This window comes from Callorhinchus milii, unplaced genomic scaffold (genome assembly GCF_018977255.1).
Source record: "Callorhinchus milii isolate IMCB2004 unplaced genomic scaffold, IMCB_Cmil_1.0 Scaffold1, whole genome shotgun sequence".
Lineage (NCBI taxonomy): Eukaryota > Metazoa > Chordata > Chondrichthyes > Chimaeriformes > Callorhinchidae > Callorhinchus > Callorhinchus milii.
In genome coordinates, this window is record NW_024704742.1 from 56037363 (window position 1) to 56055753 (window position 18391).

Consider the following 18391-nt stretch of genomic DNA (forward strand, 5'->3'; position numbering starts at 1 on the left):
AATAATAATCCCTCCAAAAACAATAATTAAATTGGTCATTTTCAATCTACGACTGTTTGTGGGACACTGCTGTACGCAATTGGCTGCCATGTTCGCCCACAAATATACAGTCAATTCACTTTACAGTGTGTTCCGTGAAGCACTTTGGGACGTCCTCCCGACGTGAAAAGCGCTATATCAAATGCAAGGATTATTATTATTATTATGGGGTGAAAGAAGCCAGAAAACAGGTTCTTCAGGTTTGTCAGATTCAAAACTGAACCATGGATGTTCAGTGTGGACCTGTGCAGTGCCATTTAAGAGTTTTAAAATAAATTTGGATTGACCCTGTAATTGGGAGGTGTGACAGTGGCAAAAATAATGAAATGTTATTGTTAATTTACCTTACTGACACTGGCATCCTCAGGCCCATGTATGTACAGTGTAAGAATAATTCACTCTATGAATTCAGAAGCTAGAACTACATAAATCTTGAAAAATACTCATTCCTCAAATGCTTAATGAATGAAGTAATTTTAACAAGGTCATACATGATGTCATGGTGATTTTCAGTGATATGCGAGACTCTTTTCATCTTCTGAATGGTTGGATGAACAGACAAGGGCTTTTAAAAAGTAAATTATAGTCAGCACCACATCTGTCCTCAGCAGTAGGAGTTGCTGGAACGACAGTGAGAACAGGCAGCTTGTGTTTTCTAAAGTTCTTGAACTGCTGGGGAGTAGTCATCTGAATATGAGGAATCTTTTGAATAATAATATTTTAGATTCCTCCTATTGATTTGAGAAAAGCGGTGAATGCATGAATGTTGCTTATGAACATTTCCCAGAAAACAGAAAAATAAATGAAGCTACTTGAACTGAAAATTGGTAATTCAGTCACTGTGACACACTGACTTTCAGTATTTGGTTTGGTATAGATACGTTGATTTACTCATTTGAAAAAAACATTCAATTAGCCAGTACCCTTTCAGCACCTTATAGTTCTGCAATAATAGTTAGCACTTTTTGTTAAAAGGAAGCATAGTACCATTACCACTAAGGTCGAAGAAGGAAAGTAAAAGAACGGGTTAGGTGATACTGACCTTGTTTTTAAAGAGGGAGGGGGGAGTTTCTAAGTATGGAAGAGGAAATAAATAGAGGAAACAAAAGAAAGTAGGAGAAAGGTGCACATTCTTTTGCAAAGTATAGAATTCATATTAATATTAAATAGCTGTATCACTCAAATGGCTATAAAATTGAAACGATGAAAGCTACATCTATCGATGATATGAATTGCCATTTTCCTATGGGGGGGGTGGGGGGGTCAGTCTTAAAATTTGCCTACAAAATACACAGTCACTGCATTGTGCAATGAATCCTGTGAAATGTTTTGAAGCATCATCTTGATGTGCAAGGTGTTCTATCAAATGCAAGTATTATTGTTATTTATGATAAACATGTTACAGAGAGGTGCAATTCTAGCTGACAAATGTACAATTTCACTTGATTTCAGGTTCACATTAAAGTCATTGATACAAATGACCACCGACCAGCATTTTTAAAACCAAAATACGAAGTGAATGTTCCAGAGGATGCAATGCCGAACACCAAAATCTTGCAAGTTAGTGCCACTGACAAGGATGCAAAGAACAAAATGATCTACACTCTGCAAAGTAGCACAGATCCTAGTAGCCTAAAAAAGTTTAGATTGGACCCTGGCACTGGGGCTCTCTACACTGTAGAAAGATTGGACCATGAGACCATGCATCAGCATGTCCTTACAGTGATGGTGAGTTAAAAAGCCATTTAATGAAAGTGGTTGAAGTTTTCTTAATTCATTGCAGCTTTCATTGTGATCAATGCCTTTGATTATGTTGCCGAAATAATGCTTGTTTCCTGGCATCAGGCTCTTTTCTAAAAAAGAAAAATTGTGGTCTTTATCAAAATGAGCATAGCACTAAAGGGGTTGGGAACATTTATGTCTACCTACAGCATTGCTTGCAAGTACCATGTGTTCCCAAATTAAATGCAGCATAACTCAGTCGTAGGCAAATTTCACTTGAATCTGCCAATAACAATGTACGTCAACGCCAACACAGAAGGATTTGAGTACACAAATGCAATATGCTCATTTGATTTTATCAGTTATTCTTTTAGCATCTCTAAGTGAGTCCGTTAAATGTTGGTGATTTTCAGGTGCAGTATTGCTAACGTTTTAGAAACTATCGATGCACAGACCCAGTTTTAAGAGGTGAGAGCGTGCTGTAACATTAGATCAGTTTGACTTGGTTTATCACCCACCACATAGAATCATAGAATTATACAGCACAGAAGGAGGCCATTAGGTCCATCATGTCTGTGCCGGCTCTTTGAAAAGACCTATCCAATTCAATCCCAATCCCCCACTCTCTCCCCATAGCCCTGCTAACTTGTCCTCCTCTCTTAAAAGCTGTTATCGAATCGGCTTCCCTTTCAGGCAATGCATTCCAGATCCGAACAACTCACTGTGTTCATATAGTAAAAAAAACTTCTCCTCACCTCCCCTCTGCTTCTTTTAACAACTATCTTAAATCAGTGCCCTCGGGTTACCGACCCACCCACCAGTGGAAATAGTTTCTCCTTGTTCACCCTATCGAATCCCCTCTTAATTTTGAAAACTTCTATTAAGTCTCATCTTAACCTTCTCTGCTCCAAGGAGAATAATCTTAGCTTCTCTAGCCTCTCCTGATAACTGAAGTCCCTCATTCCTAGTACCATCCTGGTAAATCTCCTTTGCACCATCTCCAATACCTTGAGTTCCTTCCTAAAATGTGGTGCCCAGAACTGAACACAATACTCTAGCTGAGGCCTAACCAATGTTTTATAAAGGTTCCTGACTTTTGTATTCTATGTCCCTATTTATAAAGCCTAGTATCCTGTATGCTTTTTTAACAGCTTTATCAACCTGTCCTGCCACCTTCAAAGATTTACTTATATGAACCCCCAGGTCTCTGTTCCTTCACCCCTTTTAAGATTGTACCATCAGCTTATATTGTCTCTCCTCATTCTTCCTCCCAAAATGCATCGCTTCACATTTCTCCGCATTTAACTTCATCTGCCGCATGTCTGCCCATTTTACCAGTCTGCTATTATCCTCCTCACTGTTTACTACTTTTCCTAGCTTAGTATCATCTGCAAACTTGAAAATTGTACTCCCTATACCCAAGTCCAGGTCATTTATATAGATCAAAAACAGCAATGGTCCCAATACTGACCCCTGGGGACCCCACTGCAAACTTCCCTCCAGTAATAAAAACAACCATTCACCACTACTCTCTGCTTTCTGTCTCCCAGACAGTTCTGTATCCATGCTGCCACTGTCCCTTTAATACCATGGGCTTCTATTTTGCTTACAAGTCTCTTATGTGGCACTTTATCAAACGCCTTTTGAAAACCCATATAAACTATATCAACTGCACTACCTTCATCCACCTTCTCTGTTACGTCATCAAAAACTTATCAGGTTTGATAGATGTGATTTGCCTTTAACAAATCTGTGTTGGCTGTCCTTTATTAACCCACATTTTTTTAGAAGAAAATTTATTTTGTCCCGGATTATAGTCTCCAGAAGTTTCCCCAATACTGACGTTAGGTTGACTGGCCTGTATTTCCCAGGTTTATCCTTCTGCCCCTTTTTGTACAGGGGAGTAACATTTGCAACCCTCCAATGCTCTGGCACTGCCCCGGTATCCAAGGAAGATTGAAATATTGTGCCCAGAGCCTCCGTTTTTCCCACCCTTACTTCCCTGAATAACCTAGGATGCATCCCGTCTGGACCGGGTGACTTATCTACCTTGAGCACTGACAACCTTTTTAGTGCCTCCTCTTGGTTTATTCTTATCTTATCCAATTTCTCTACCCTCTCCTCCAATACTATGGCATTGGCTGCATCCTCTTCTTTTGTGAAGACAGATGCGAAGTGCTCATTCAGTACGTCAGCCATGCCTTCTGCCTCCACAAGAAGATTTCCTCTTTGGTCCCTAATTGGACCTACACTACCTTTGATTAACCTTTTATTCTCTATATACGTATAAAAGGGAACCCTAAGGTATTTTATGTTACCCGCTAATCTTTTCTCATACAATCTCTTTGCCCCTCTTATTTCCTTTTTCAGTTCTCCTCTGTACATTTCATATTCTATTTGATTACCTTCTGTATTTTGGACCTGATATTTATCATGAGCCTTCTTTTTCTGTTTTATTTTAATCCCAATTTCCTTATTCATCCAGGGAGGTTTGGATGCCCTACCTTTCCCCTTTGTGGGAATGTATTTGTTCTGTCCCTGTATTATCTCCTCCTTGAAGGCTTCCCATTGCTCGTTAGCTGTTTTACCTGCTAATCTTTCTTTCCAGTCCACCTTAGCCAGGTCCCTTTTTGACTCACTGAAATTAGCCCTCTTCCAGTTAAGCATCTTCACTTGATTGAGTTGCTGATATTAGCTGTATCAGCGAAGATAGTAAGCACCTGGGTACTTACCTGAGGGAAAGCAGAGGTAATTGCCATCCGAGTCCCCTCTACCTGCTTTCATACATTTCCTAGCAGTCAAGTCAAAGCCAATGTTGTCAGAGGTCTGACAGCAAGTCATCTAACGGCTCTCTCATTGGGGAGGTGAATGGTATAAGTGGAGCAGCTGAAGGAAAGAAATACATTTTAAAAATAAGAGGATAATGGGGGAAAAAAGAGAAAGGTTGGAATTTAAATATTGGGAATTGACCTTTATATTAATTTATTTGTAATTCCCCACAGGTCCGAGATCAAGATGTCCCTGTCAAACGTAACTACTTGAGAGTTGTGGTTCATGTGGAAGATACCAATGACCATGCACCCTGGTTTACCAGCTCATCTTACAATGGTCGTGTGTATGAATCTGCTGCAATCGGTTCAGCAGTGCTTCAGGTTACAGCACTGGACAAAGATAAAGGAGAAAATGCCGAAATAATTTATACTATTGAATCGGGTATGTTTTCTTTCAATTGGTTTTGTTGGCTTGATATTTGTGAATCACTTGAGTTCATTTTTAGAATAATTGTATTACTTGATGGTGAAGAAAGAACAATGTATTTTGCTCATGATACACGGCTGGAGAAAGAAGTACTAATATTATAAAATTCAACATCCCAAAGAAGATGTATTGCTAACAACTGTAGGTAACAAGCGTTAAACCTACCAAGTGACTAAATTTCTTCTGTTTCGGAATAACAACAACAGCTTGCATTTTTATAGCACCCCTCATGCAGTGTAGTGTCCCAGGGTGATTATGGCAACTTTAAGCATCTAATCTGAAAATGGCAAGCTGTAATTATCTAAACTGTGGTGTTCTAACAGCACAAATGCAATTGAGTGTAATTTAAATCCTGGGTAGGAATATCACTTTGATTTTTTTTGAAGTATTGCCTTTTATTCTTTAAGCATTTATCACTTCAATGGTACAGCATACACCTGTAAATATATGTATAGATTATGGAACAACAACAATTATTTCTATTTATATAGCATCTTTCACGCCAGGGCACCTCAAAGTGGTTCATGCAGTGGATTGTAAGCCTGAGCGGGGGGAAGGGGTGAGAAAGTGTGGAAGAAACGATAAATCTTAAGACAGGTTTGATTTCAAGATCCTCATCCTCACCTACAAGGCCATTCACGGCCTTGCTCCCTCCTACCTCTCCAACCTACTATCCCCCTACCTACCTGCCCGTACCCTCCGTTCCTCTGGCTCCGGTCTGCTCCACGTCCCCCGCCCCAACCGCCCTACTATCGGTGGTCGGGCCTTCAGCCTCTCAGCCCCGAGGCTCTGGAACTCCATCCCCCAGTGCCTTCGCCTTGCTTCCTCCCTTTCCTCCTTCAAGGCCGGTCTCAAAACCTTTCTCTTTGACCGTGCCTTCAGCTCCCCTCTCGACTCTCTTCCTCCTCCTCGCTCCCTCCCTTCCTCCCCTCACCCTGACCATTTCCCCCCTCCTCTCCCTCCCTTCCCCCCTCACCCTGACCATTTCCCCCTGCTCGGGTCATGACCCAACTGTGCAGCGCCTTGGGACGTCCTCCTGACGTGAAAGGCGCTCTATAAATGGAATCTTGTTGTTGTTGTTGTTGTTGTTTTGAAGCAGGAAGAAGAGGGAAAATTTTGAACACCGCCATTGATCAAATAGATGGATTTGTTCTATTTGTTGTCAATTTATTGTGAATTATGCTTTGTAATTAGGATAATGGGAATACTGGTGTGATTGTCACAGATAGAGTGGCAATGCCACAGATATACTGCAAGCAGAGCAACATCAATTCTGTTTCTGCTTACAGTGATCTGAAAGTAAGAAAGTTAATGTTATTTATGAGTCAGTGTTTGATTCTGTTTAAGCAATACAGTTACAGAGCTAGAAACTGAGTAAATCAGAGGGGCAGAGAGAGAGAGAGACAGACAGAGAAAGGGAGAGAGACAAAGAAAGGCAGAAAAAAAGGAGGAAGGGTTGTCACAATCTGATACTTGAGTGACAATGGCAATCTTGATGGAAGAAGTTTGTATTTATATTTTGTATGTTAACCCATTAGCCTCACTGCTTCCATCTCCCTTTTGATATTTGTCCCAATCAGATATCAGGTATGCTGCTATAACAACCATAAGTGGGAAAAGAACTGGAGTACACTTGACATTTGTAAAACTGTATTCTAGAAGAGAATACAAATGAAATGAAGGGAAAATATTGTAGGAGAAAATTGGCAAAAATAGTGGTTTATTGTCTGATGTAGAAAAGGTATGAAAACTAAAAATAAGCTATCAGAAGCTGCTGTTTTCATTTCTTACCACAATCAGAAAGTTGCTACTCTTTTGAATTAATGTGGCGAAATACATCAGAAAGACATTGCAGTATAGTACTTCATTATTATTTATGGTGCTGTAGTTAACTCTGTAGCTGTCAGATGTAATTTTTTGAAAACTTCAAAGAAGCCTGAGAAGGCAGGAGCATTCTGATGCACTAAATAAACTGCTGGAAGCAATTTCAAATTGCTTCTAACAGTAAAGAGAATAGAAGCGGGAAATAGCGTTCAAAGTTCCCACTCCAGAATTGCATTGAGTAGGGCTGAGGAGAACTTTGTGTGTGCACAGCTAAATATGTGCATAGAGCTCCACTAACTGTGGCCAAACAACAGCCAGCCCATTAATAAAAAGAACTTTCAAGGGATCGTTCAGAGGGAAGGCCGAATCGATTTGCACTGTATGATTTCCTGGCAAAATCATCTGCTCAAGGTGGGTTAATCCGGCAATACAATCACACTTGGCAATCACAGGAATTATACTACTACTTGTGCCAACTTGGCATAATTCTCCTGTCAAATTAATACAAAACATGCAGTATAATTGGGGCACAGAATAACTTTGACATAGATTTTACTTTGAATTTTAAATTACATTTTCTTCAATGTGAAAGAATTTGCCTAGTAGACATTTTATTAAAAAAATTATAGCAACTTCTCATGTTAAAATGCTCCATGGATTATATAATGACTGTATTTGTACACCACACTATCAGCATACACAAGTATCTGAGGTGAATAACCAAATTGTGGAGTCCTGTAGCTCAGTGGTTAGAGCACTCGCTTTGCAAGCGAGACACCTGGGTTCAATTCCAGGCAGGGTGAAACCTTGGGCAAGTTTCCTTACTCCACACGCCTAATAATAATCCCTCCAAAAAAACAAAACAATAATAAATTGGTCATTTTCAATCCGTATGACTGTTTGTGGGACATTGCTGTGCGCAATTGGCTGCCACGTTCGCCCACAAATATACAGTCAGTTCACTTTACAGTGTGTTCTGTCAAGCGCTTTGGGACGTCCTCCCGACATGAAAAGCGCTATATCAAATGCAAGGATTATTATTATTAAATGATCTGGAGGATTATTACCTGGGAAATGCAAGAAATGCACTTCTCATTTCAAGTAGTTTATTGTGATTTTAAATAGTGTCATTGGATCTTTAATGTCCACCTGTACAGGCAGATGGGACCTTATTTTAATGACTTATCTGAAAAATAGCACCTGTGGTAATACAGGACTCTACTAATGCGGCACTGGAATGTCAGTCAACATTATTAGCTTGAGTGCTGACATAGAGCTTGAGTCCACCACTTTATGACCCAGAAGTGAGACCAACTGAGGCAAAACTCACACCTGTGGACAAAGTAATATGCTTTATCTTACGAGGGAAGATGGAAACTGATTGGCAACAGAAAAGAATCTGAAGTATCTTCTTATTGGCATAATCCCAAACTGACTTAAAAATAAGTGATGACTGCAACAGATGAATCGTTCTTTGTTATTTAAGAACCCTTTGTTCTGATGAGTTTAAGTAATTAGTTTGCACAGTGATGCACAAGAAATGTATATTCAAAATCCTTCAGGCATTTTTTTGATAACCTATTGAGATGCATTTTTTCTTATTTTCCCAGTATTGTGTTATGTACAACAACAATGATATTACATAAGAACATAAGAAATAGGAGCAGGAGTAGGCCATTCGGCCGCTCGAGCCTGCACCACCATTTAATAAAATCATGGCTGATCCTCTAACCTAATTCCATTTACCTGCCCTATCCCCATATCCCTTAATCCCTTTAGTTTTTAAAAATCTATCGATCTCAGTCTGGAATATGTTCAATGAGCATATTTGGGTGGAAAATATATCAAATGTTGAACTGAGCATATGGCATGCAACTTCTTCAGATGTCTGGAATGATTCAGGCCTTGTATTAATGAGACAGTCTGGCTTTGACTTTGTATAGAAGACAAATGTTCCAAAATACAGAAACCTCCCAACAGGGAAGTATTGAGATTCAGTAAGAATCTTTTCAATAGCAATGAAACATTTTCAGATGATTAAGATTGAATTATTTGAGTAAAAATACTGCTGCTTATGTGTCTAAGTGGAGGGGGGAAAAAACTGTCTGGAAGAAAAAAGAAGCGGTTGTGGTTTCAATTAGATAGTGCTGCTGTTTTAAAATTACGGCTCCAAAGTACGGCGTATAGTCTAGCCATTAATACGATTTGTAGACTGTGAAGTCCATTACACGTTTGCAGATGGGGAATTTGGCTTGTTTCAGATCACACTTAATAACATTCAGAACACAACCTTAGAAGCTTTAAGTAACCGTTTTTCATTTTAATTGGAACAGTTTTAAGGAGGGGGTTGGTGGGGGGGCTTTCCTCGTGGTGCTTTCTGTAGACAGTGACTGAGGAAAAAGTGATTAAAATGCTGACCGCACAGGTAGCTGATCTGAAGCAGAGGGAACATTTGACTTTAAAGCCAGAATGTTGTAAGTTACGAGTCCCATGGCTGTTAGTCACTCCAGCTGTATTGCCTTGTTTGGGTGAGTTCCATTAGTTCTTGGCTGGGCTGTTGGGCAGAACACCCTGTGGAGATGAGATGTTCCATGTTAAGAGGAAGGAAAATTGAACAGCTCACCCTATTTGAGCCCTGTTTCCAGCTGGGTGATCACAGAGTGTTGGTCATTGATGGCACATGTTGAGAAGTCTGTGGCCCAGACCCTTATTTTTTATTCTACTTTGAGACTATGGGGCCAGAACAGGCTCATTTTAAGCCTAGTATGGACATAGGTTTACTTGATTAAATCATATGCCAGTCAGATGCAGAAACATACATGGTATGATAACCTCATAGGGTGCCAAAGCATTGCCACATGCTTCTTGGGTTTCCAAAACAAGCAATTTAAAGTTCCCTGCTATCCAATTATCCTTTCTGTTTTGAGCAGTCCATCTTGTTATTCTCCCCACTGCAGTTGTGCACTTGAAATTCTTGTAGTATTTATTCTGCTCGCTGCTGTTCCTCTGCAGCTGATACCACAAACCCTTATTAAGCTTGTTTCATTTGACTGCTCAAAACTCTGTATTGAATCCCTATTTCCATGATTGGAGAAATAAAGTTTAGAAAGTAAGATATTTTCTTGGCGAAAGTCCCATTACCTTAAGATTCAGTGTCCTTAAAATAAATCAGTACTTTCTTTGAAAAGAGAGATCTTGTGCCATGGTGACTCCAACCGCAATGTTATTAATTGGAGGCATCAGATTGATAATGTCTATTAAAGAGCAAAAAATAACAACTTGCATTTGTATAAGAACCTTTCACTAATTGAAGCAATCCCAGAGATCAACTGTACAAATGCAAATATTATTATTATTAATTCCAACCATTTTATGCTGTGCTATCAGCCATTTGGTATTATGTAATTGTTTTTGAAAAAATGATAGGCCAAGATTCTGCCTTGTTTTACTCTGTAAAACCATCTTAATTTAGAATTGTGGAGGATTATTAAATTAAGTCTTAATTCTGTGAACTGGTTCTTGAAATAATTGGCTTCAATGGGATGAACAGGATGTTCATTACTTCTCAAATGCAGTAAAGGTCAAAGCAGCCTTTATGACACAGGTGTATTTTGAACTCACAACTGATGATTTTGATGGCCAGATTCATGTGGTATATAATTGCTTAAATGTGTCATTGCTATATTTCTTTCAGAAAGCTTGCACTGCTTTGCCATCCGTTATATGTATAAGAATATCTTACAGCAAATTCTGCTACTATATAAAGGAGCTCTATAGGTTCAAGTATTTCTACACAACCCTTCTTATTGCCTGACTAAATGAGATGGCAAAACTAATATGAACATAGTACAGTATCACAAATTGTTATGAATATTTCATTTATTTTAGCACAAGAACATAATCATGTTTCTTGGACAGATCTACTCATTCTACAATTATATTTGCCTAGATATTTTGTTTGGTAATTAAACTCCCATTTAGTTTGGTAACCATCTGTTTTGTTCTTTTTGGCAGGAAATATTGGCAATGGTTTTGCCATTGATCCAGTTTTGGGAACCATCACAGTTACAAAAGTTCTGGATCGTAGTATTCGGAGGCAGTATGAACTGATCGTCAAAGCAACTGATGGAGGGAAGATTCCAATGAGTGCTATTACTATAGTCCGCATTTATGTGACTATTTCAGATAATGCAGCACCCAAGTTTCTGTTGAAAGAATACTCTACAGATATCAGTGAAGGGGCTAGAATTGGAAGCTTTGTTATTTTAGTAACAGCATCCAGCCAATCATCTATTGTTTATGAAATAAAAGATGGAAACACAGATGGTGCTTTTGACATCAACCCTAACTCAGGTGTTATAGTCACTCAAAAAGCACTTGACATTGAACAATTGGCTTCATACACACTTACAATTCAAGCTACAAACATGGCTGGCTTATCTGCCAATATGATTGTTTTGATACACCTTCGAGATGAGAATGACAATATGCCAGTTTTCACTCAGTCTGAGTACACAGGAATCATCAGTGAATCAGCCCATATCAACAGCATGGTTTTGAATGACAGAAACACTCCACTGGTAATTCAAGCCATAGATGCCGATGAAGGATCCAATGCTCTTCTAGTTTATCAAATTGTTGAACCATCTGCCCAGAAATATTTTGCCATTGACTCCAGCACAGGTGCTATTCGTGCTGTGACACAACTGGACTATGAACAGAGCAGTATTTTTCATTTCACTGTGCAAGCATATGACCGTGGAAGCCCACAGTTATTTGCGGAACATGCTGCAAATGTTACCATCCACGTGATTGACGCAAATGATTGCCCTCCAGTGTTTGTTCAAGATTTATATGAAGTATCTCTGCTTATACCAACATATAAAGGAGTTAAAGTGGTTGTCTTAAATGCCACAGATGCAGATTCCAGTTCAAACTCTGAACTTATTTACTCTATTATTGATGGTAACATAGGGGAGAAGTTCATGCTGGATGCTCAGACAGCACTTGTCTCAGTAAAAAACACTACCCAACTGAGAAGCAGGTATGAGCTTTTAGTTAGAGTTAGTGATGGCCAATTTACAAGCAAAGCTTCAGTAAGAATAAATATTAAAGAAAGCAAAGAAAGCCATCTGAAGTTCACACAGAGCTCATACTCTGCTGTGGTAAAAGAGAGCTCCACAGATATAAAAACAATAGCCATCATTACTGCAGTAGGAAATGAAATGAATGAGCCCTTATTTTACAACATTCTTAATCCTGATACGAAGTTTAAAATTAGTCGAACTTCGGGTGTTCTTGCCACGACGGGCATTCCATTTGATCGTGAAGAGCAGGAAGCATATGATGTGGTAGTTGAAGTCAGTGAAGAAAAAAATCCGTCAAGAGTTGCTCACGTTGTGGTGAAGGTTACAGTCGAGGATGACAATGACAACGCTCCAATTTTTGTCAACCTGCCTTATTACGCTGTAGTCCAGGTTGATGCTGAAAAAGGCCATGTTATTCGAAAAGTCACTGCCATAGACAAGGATATTGGTAATAATGGCGAAGTCCACTACTACCTCAAAGAGCACCACGAACATTTTCAGATCGGACCATCAGGAGATATATCCCTAAAGAAGAATTTAGATGCAGATCTGTCAAATGTGGAGCACATGATTACCGTTGTCGCTAAAGATGGAGGGAAGGTGCCACTTTCAGCAGAAGTTGAAGTACCAATTACTGTTATAAACAAAGCCATGCCTATTTTTGAAAAGCCATTTTATAGTATTGAGATACCTGAAAACATTCAGTTGCACACCCCTGTTGTGCATGTACAAGCCAATAGCCCAGAAGGTCTTCGTGTAATTTATAGCATCATGGATGGAGATCCTTTCAGTCAGTTCACAATCAACTTCAACACTGGTGTCATAAATGTTATTAGCTCGCTAGATTTTGAAATGCATCCTGCTTACAAATTGACTGTAAGAGCAACAGATTCTTTGACTGGGTCTCATTCCGAGGTATTTGTTGATATTGTGGTAGAAGACGTGAATGATAATGCTCCAGTATTTGTAGAAAAAACCTACACTTCAACTCTGTCAGAGGCATCTGTGGTTGGCACATCTGTTGTTCAAGTCACGGCTACTGATATAGATTCTGGAATGAATAGAGTCATTTACTACCAGTTGGTAGAGGATGATACCAAAAATTCAGATTACTTTCATATTGACGGCAGCAGCGGCCTGATTTTGACAGCAAGAGTACTTGACTATGAACAAATTGAACGGTACAACCTCCTTGTTAGAGCACTGGATAGTGGAAAACCTGCTCTTAGCAGTGACATTGTTGTAATTGTGCACATCACCGATTTGAATGACAACCCACCACTATTCAGCCAGCTCCTGTACATGGCCTCAGTTAGTGAGCTTGCAGCTCGCGGACACTTTGTAACACATGTCCAGGCTTCTGATGCAGACGCTTCTGATGCGGAAAAGCTTCGATATTCAATTGTGTCGGGCAATGATCATATGAATTTTGCAATTGATAGTAAGTCAGGCATTGTTACCTGGACAAACTTGCATAGGCAGAGTCTGGAACCATCTTACAGCCTCAATGTATCTGTGTCAGACAGTGTATTTAGGAGTTCAGCTGAGGTTCGGATAACAATTATTAGTGCTAACTTTCATAAACCTGTTTTTCCTCAAAGTGAGTATGAAGTAGAGTTAGCAGAAAATTCTAATTTGAGAACACTGGTGATCAAAGTAAAGGCAACAGATGAAGACTCTGGGACGTATGGGAACATTGCATATTCCATTGTTAATGACTTTGCCAAAGCCAAATTTTTTGTTGATCAAAAAGGACAGATTTTTACTACAGAGAAATTGGATCGTGAAAACCCAGTTGAGAAGCTTATCACTATCACTGTTATGGCAAAAGATGGTGGTGGCAAGGTGGCTTTCTGCAATATCAATGTGATCCTCACTGATGAAAACGATAACATACCTCAGTTCCGAGCTGTAGAGTATAAGGTAAACATCGGATCATATGCTTCAAAGGGATCTTCAGTCATTCAGATTGTGGCGTCTGATGCTGATGAAGGTAGCAATGCAGACATTGTCTATTTTATTGAGGCAGATTCTGACAATGTTGAAGAAAATCTGGAAATTGATTCATTTTCTGGGGTCATTAACACCAAAGAAAGTCTCGTTGGTCTGGAAAACAATTTTTACAGTTTCTTTGTCCGAGCTAAAGATGGCGGAGTCCCACAGCAGGAGTCTGTTGTCCCCGTCTACGTTAGAATACTCCCACCTGAAGTCCCAGTTCCAAAATTCTCAGAGTCCCTTTTTACATACACAATCTCTGAAGATATTCGTATTGGAACTGAGATTGATCTGATTAGACAAGAAAGTGAACAACAAGTGACCTACAGTCTTGTGAAAGGAAACACTCTGGAAAGTAACAAGGATGAAATCTTTACCATAGAGAAGGACACTGGGAAATTAAAAACTGAGAAGAACCTTGATCATGAAACAACTAAATGGTACCAAATCATGGTCATGGCTCAGTATCCTGTTGAAGATTATGAGGTGGTTACTTCAGTGGATGTAAGTATCCAAGTGAAAGATGTAAATGACAACAAACCCATCTTTGACTCTGAACCATATAAAGCCTTTATTGTAGAAAATCTACCTGAAGGAACAACAGTGATCCAGGTGAAAGCGACAGATCTGGATTCTGGAACCAATGGTCTGGTGACTTACAGCTTGGCTCAATCTCAGGAGCTTGATCATATCCTGGAGCTCTTCACCATTAACAGTGAAACAGGTTGGATAACAAGTCTAAAAGAGTTGGACCACGAGAAAATAAACAAGTACAATGTTGTGGTTGTGGCATCTGATCGTGGGGAAAAAGTCCAATTATCCTCTTCTGTTGTGGTGGAAGTTACTGTTACTGATGTGAATGACAACCCTCCACGCTTTACTGCTGAAATCTATAAGGGGACTGTGAGTGAAGATGACCCACCTGGTGGCGTGATTGCTATCCTCAGTACTGTTGATGCTGATACTGAAGAAGTCAATAGACAAGTTACCTGCTATATCACAGGTGAGGACTTTGTCACAGTGCAAGTATTAAACGTTTTTTTACAACATTTGGGATTCTCTATATTAATTCTAATACATAGGAATTTAGGAACAGTTGAATGCTATGAAATACTACCCAGTGAAATCTCACTTCCAAGGCTCAGTTTACCCTCTCTGTAGATATCAACTCTAATGGTCTAATTAGCTTTAGCTTTAAAGTTGTAACATAAAACAAAGATTTTGCAGCAAGCTCATTTCCTAGAATAAAAAAATTATAATTTCATTTAGCTTCAAACATTGCTGAAACTTTTTCACTGAGGTTGACGCTGTTTGATTTTGTGTATATTAAGTTGATTGAACAATTGAATGAAGTTGTAGACATAACTTCATAATCACTGCTGTAGTCATCACATTGCCAAGTCCTCCATGGATTATAAATAAGATAATGTAGCTCAGTTCTTTAATACTATTATTAAATTCATTTTCAGGAGGAGATCTTCTAGGACAATTTGCTGTTGAGCACATCCAAAACGAATGGAAGGTCTATGTCAAGAAACCTTTGGATAGAGAGGTGAAGGACCACTATCTCCTAAACATTACAGCTACAGATGGTACATTAATGGCGAAGGCAGTGGTGGAAGTCAAAGTTCTTGATGCAAATGATAACAGTCCCATTTGCGAAACGGTAAGTGTTTTGGTCTAAGCACCGTCAGTTTGCACAATTGGAACACAAAAATATTTATTTAATAAAGGAAACTTGGCAGAATTTTGCAAGGTGATTCATCTTATAAATAGAATCTGTATGAAGATGGTGACTTTGTGTTCGAAGAAAATTATTTTTCATGACTGGGTAATTCTGTTAACTGGGTCCCAAATATAATTTATATAAAGATGAGACTTATGATAAGAACAAGAAAAAAAATTCTGTCTCATTTTATCGTCTTAAGTTGACTAGATGCATTGTTATTAGATGCATTATTATTATTTTTCTAGAAAAAGAGGGGTGTTAATGAAAGCCCTTTGGCCCATTTGATTTTATTCAAGACTACTAATTCCACAGGTTTCTCATCACAACGTCTAACTAGTTCATGAATGAGTAACTGGTTTCACTGCCTTGGGAAGTCCTCCTGACGTGAAAGGCGCTTTACAAATGTAATTTTGTTCTTGCTGTTGTTGTTAAAGAAGGGAATGGCACAAATGAGGGTTGATTTCAACACAGTAGGATTTCAGGGAGGTTTAAAAATATGTAGGATAATAATCCTTGCATTTGATATAGCACCTTATATCTTCGAGATGTCTCAAAGCGCTTCACAGAATATACTGTAAAGTTAATGGACTGTATATTTTGTTGGCGAAACGCAGCAGCCAATTATGCACAGCTGTATGGCAGATTTGAGAGCGCCAGTGAAATGGAGAAAGGCAAAAAGATTTTGTAGCAAATCAAGAGTATCAGACTTATCCATCTCAAAATAGCTTGAAATTTGCAGACGACTAAGAAGAAAAATATATTCAAACTGGATCTAGAATGCTCCATGCTTCCTCTCCTCTATCACCTTGGTGCTTTGATGATAGTAAGAGGCACATATGCATTGGGTTTCTATGTGTGTGTCTTAGTCACCCTGACTCAGACATTGACTTCATTTATTTATTGGAGAATTTATCTATTCCATTTATTTAAAGGGGACTGGCACAGATATGGTATTTTGCCAGAGGGTGAGATTACATTTCTAGTGATACTCAATTCATTGCTTCTTTTTCTGCTGCACCTTATTTTCCCTCTTAACCGCCATCAAAAATGTTGCATTTTATTCCTGAAATTCTGAGCACCAGTGTCCAAAATGGGAATTTATTTTCTCTTTCAAATGCTGAGAAGAAATCTGTTGCTCATTTCTGGCATTTTCTGCCTTTATGATTATCAGATTTTAAATGTTTATTTTCATTTTTGTTTAATTTCCTCTCAGTTTCAACTGACAGCTTCCACATTTAGGGTAACAGTTCAAAATCTTAATGGCGAACACTGCTTCTGTAACCTTGTGAGATCCAATGATCCAAGTTCCTTTGCAGCATAAAAAGTCACACACCCTTGCCAATCCTGTTTATTTCTCACATTATTTACAGCATTGTCTCACTCTTCTCCCAGTAGAGAGTTTTCATCTCTTCTTGTTGATTCAATCATGAGTTCAATTTGTAGGCACAACAATGTTCTTCTCAGCATCATCAACAGAGTCCAGAGAATTTCTTGCTTATAATTGTAAAGGTTCTCCTGGCTTCTGTCAGTTCTTGGAGTAGGATTCAAGTTCAGCTCATTCTTTCACAAGCATTTTCCAGCAGCTGATAATCATCAGCAAGACTTTGTGTTGTCTTCATTGAGACATAACGGTGGACAGTGTGAAGCCTGTTTTCATACGTCACTGAATGTATATCTGTGGAGTCCAAAGCACTAGAATAACAACCTTGATCACAGAGAGACATTACTTAGTCATTTTGCTTTCCTTCATCCAGGTGGAGTCCAGTGTTAGAGCACTCGACTCGCAAGCGAGAAACCTGAGTTTAATTCCCAGCAGGGCAAAACCTTGGGAAAGTTTCCTTACTTCACACACCTGATAATATACCCTCAAGAAAAAAATAATAAATTGGTCACTTCAATCCACGACTGCTTGTGGGACATTGCTGTGCGCAATTGGCTGCCGCGTTTCGCCCACAAATATACAGTCAATTCATTTCACAGTATATTCTGTGAAGCGCTTTGAGACGTCTAGAAGACGTGAAAAGCGCTATATCAAAAGCAAGGATTATTATTATAAGGATTATTATAATGCTTACATGCTTGCTGTTTCTTTTCCATGTGTGTTACTTTGCCTTTATCTGGATCCTGATAGGTTCTTAGATTTTGAAACAATTCATTGTAGAAACTGCTGACTAATCAAGAATTGGTATTTTTCCAACGCAGATTAAACTTTGAAGCTTTACATTTAACATGTTTTCTGGTAGCTAACTGGACTACTTCAATATTAATGAAGTGCTAAGAGGACAGTTGGCTCTTCACAAACATTGAAACTAACACTGGTATTTAGGTGTGGTCAGGGCGTTTTCTGGCACATACTGCTAAGTATGTATGAATAGAGCTCTGATTTCCCTAGATTTGAAATGTTGTAGACAAGCAGTGTAACTGGACATCTGTTAATGATTATCCAATCCTCTTTGCAGCCAGAGTCTCAGGATAACATGTCTAGACATATAGACTTAATGTTCTATTCAAACCCAAACGGCTATTGTCCTATTGTTTAGAATCATAGAAAGTTTTATTCCTTTTTCATAACTAATCTATAATTAGGCCTGTTATATTGCCTGTGTTTTGCTTTCGAACCATCCGTCAGTAGATCTCAAATCAAGCTAGAGATGGCATAACAGTTGATTACCGAGAGAGCCCAATTTCTCCCCATTCCAGGCAGGGCGAAACCTTAGGCAAGTTTCCTTACTCCACA

At 38.9% G+C, this 18391-nt stretch overlaps 1 protein-coding gene across 1 annotated transcript in view; it reads left to right on the forward strand.

Annotated features, from left to right (window-relative positions):
• Positions 1 to 18391, forward strand: part of fat1a (FAT atypical cadherin 1a) — a 126114-nt gene that overhangs the window by 83181 nt on the left and 24542 nt on the right. Inside the window, 4 exon segments of the mRNA XM_042342327.1 lie at positions 1492 to 1767; positions 4764 to 4974; positions 10858 to 14928; positions 15395 to 15591. Coding sequence (XP_042198261.1) covers positions 1492 to 1767; positions 4764 to 4974; positions 10858 to 14928; positions 15395 to 15591 — 4755 coding nt within the window.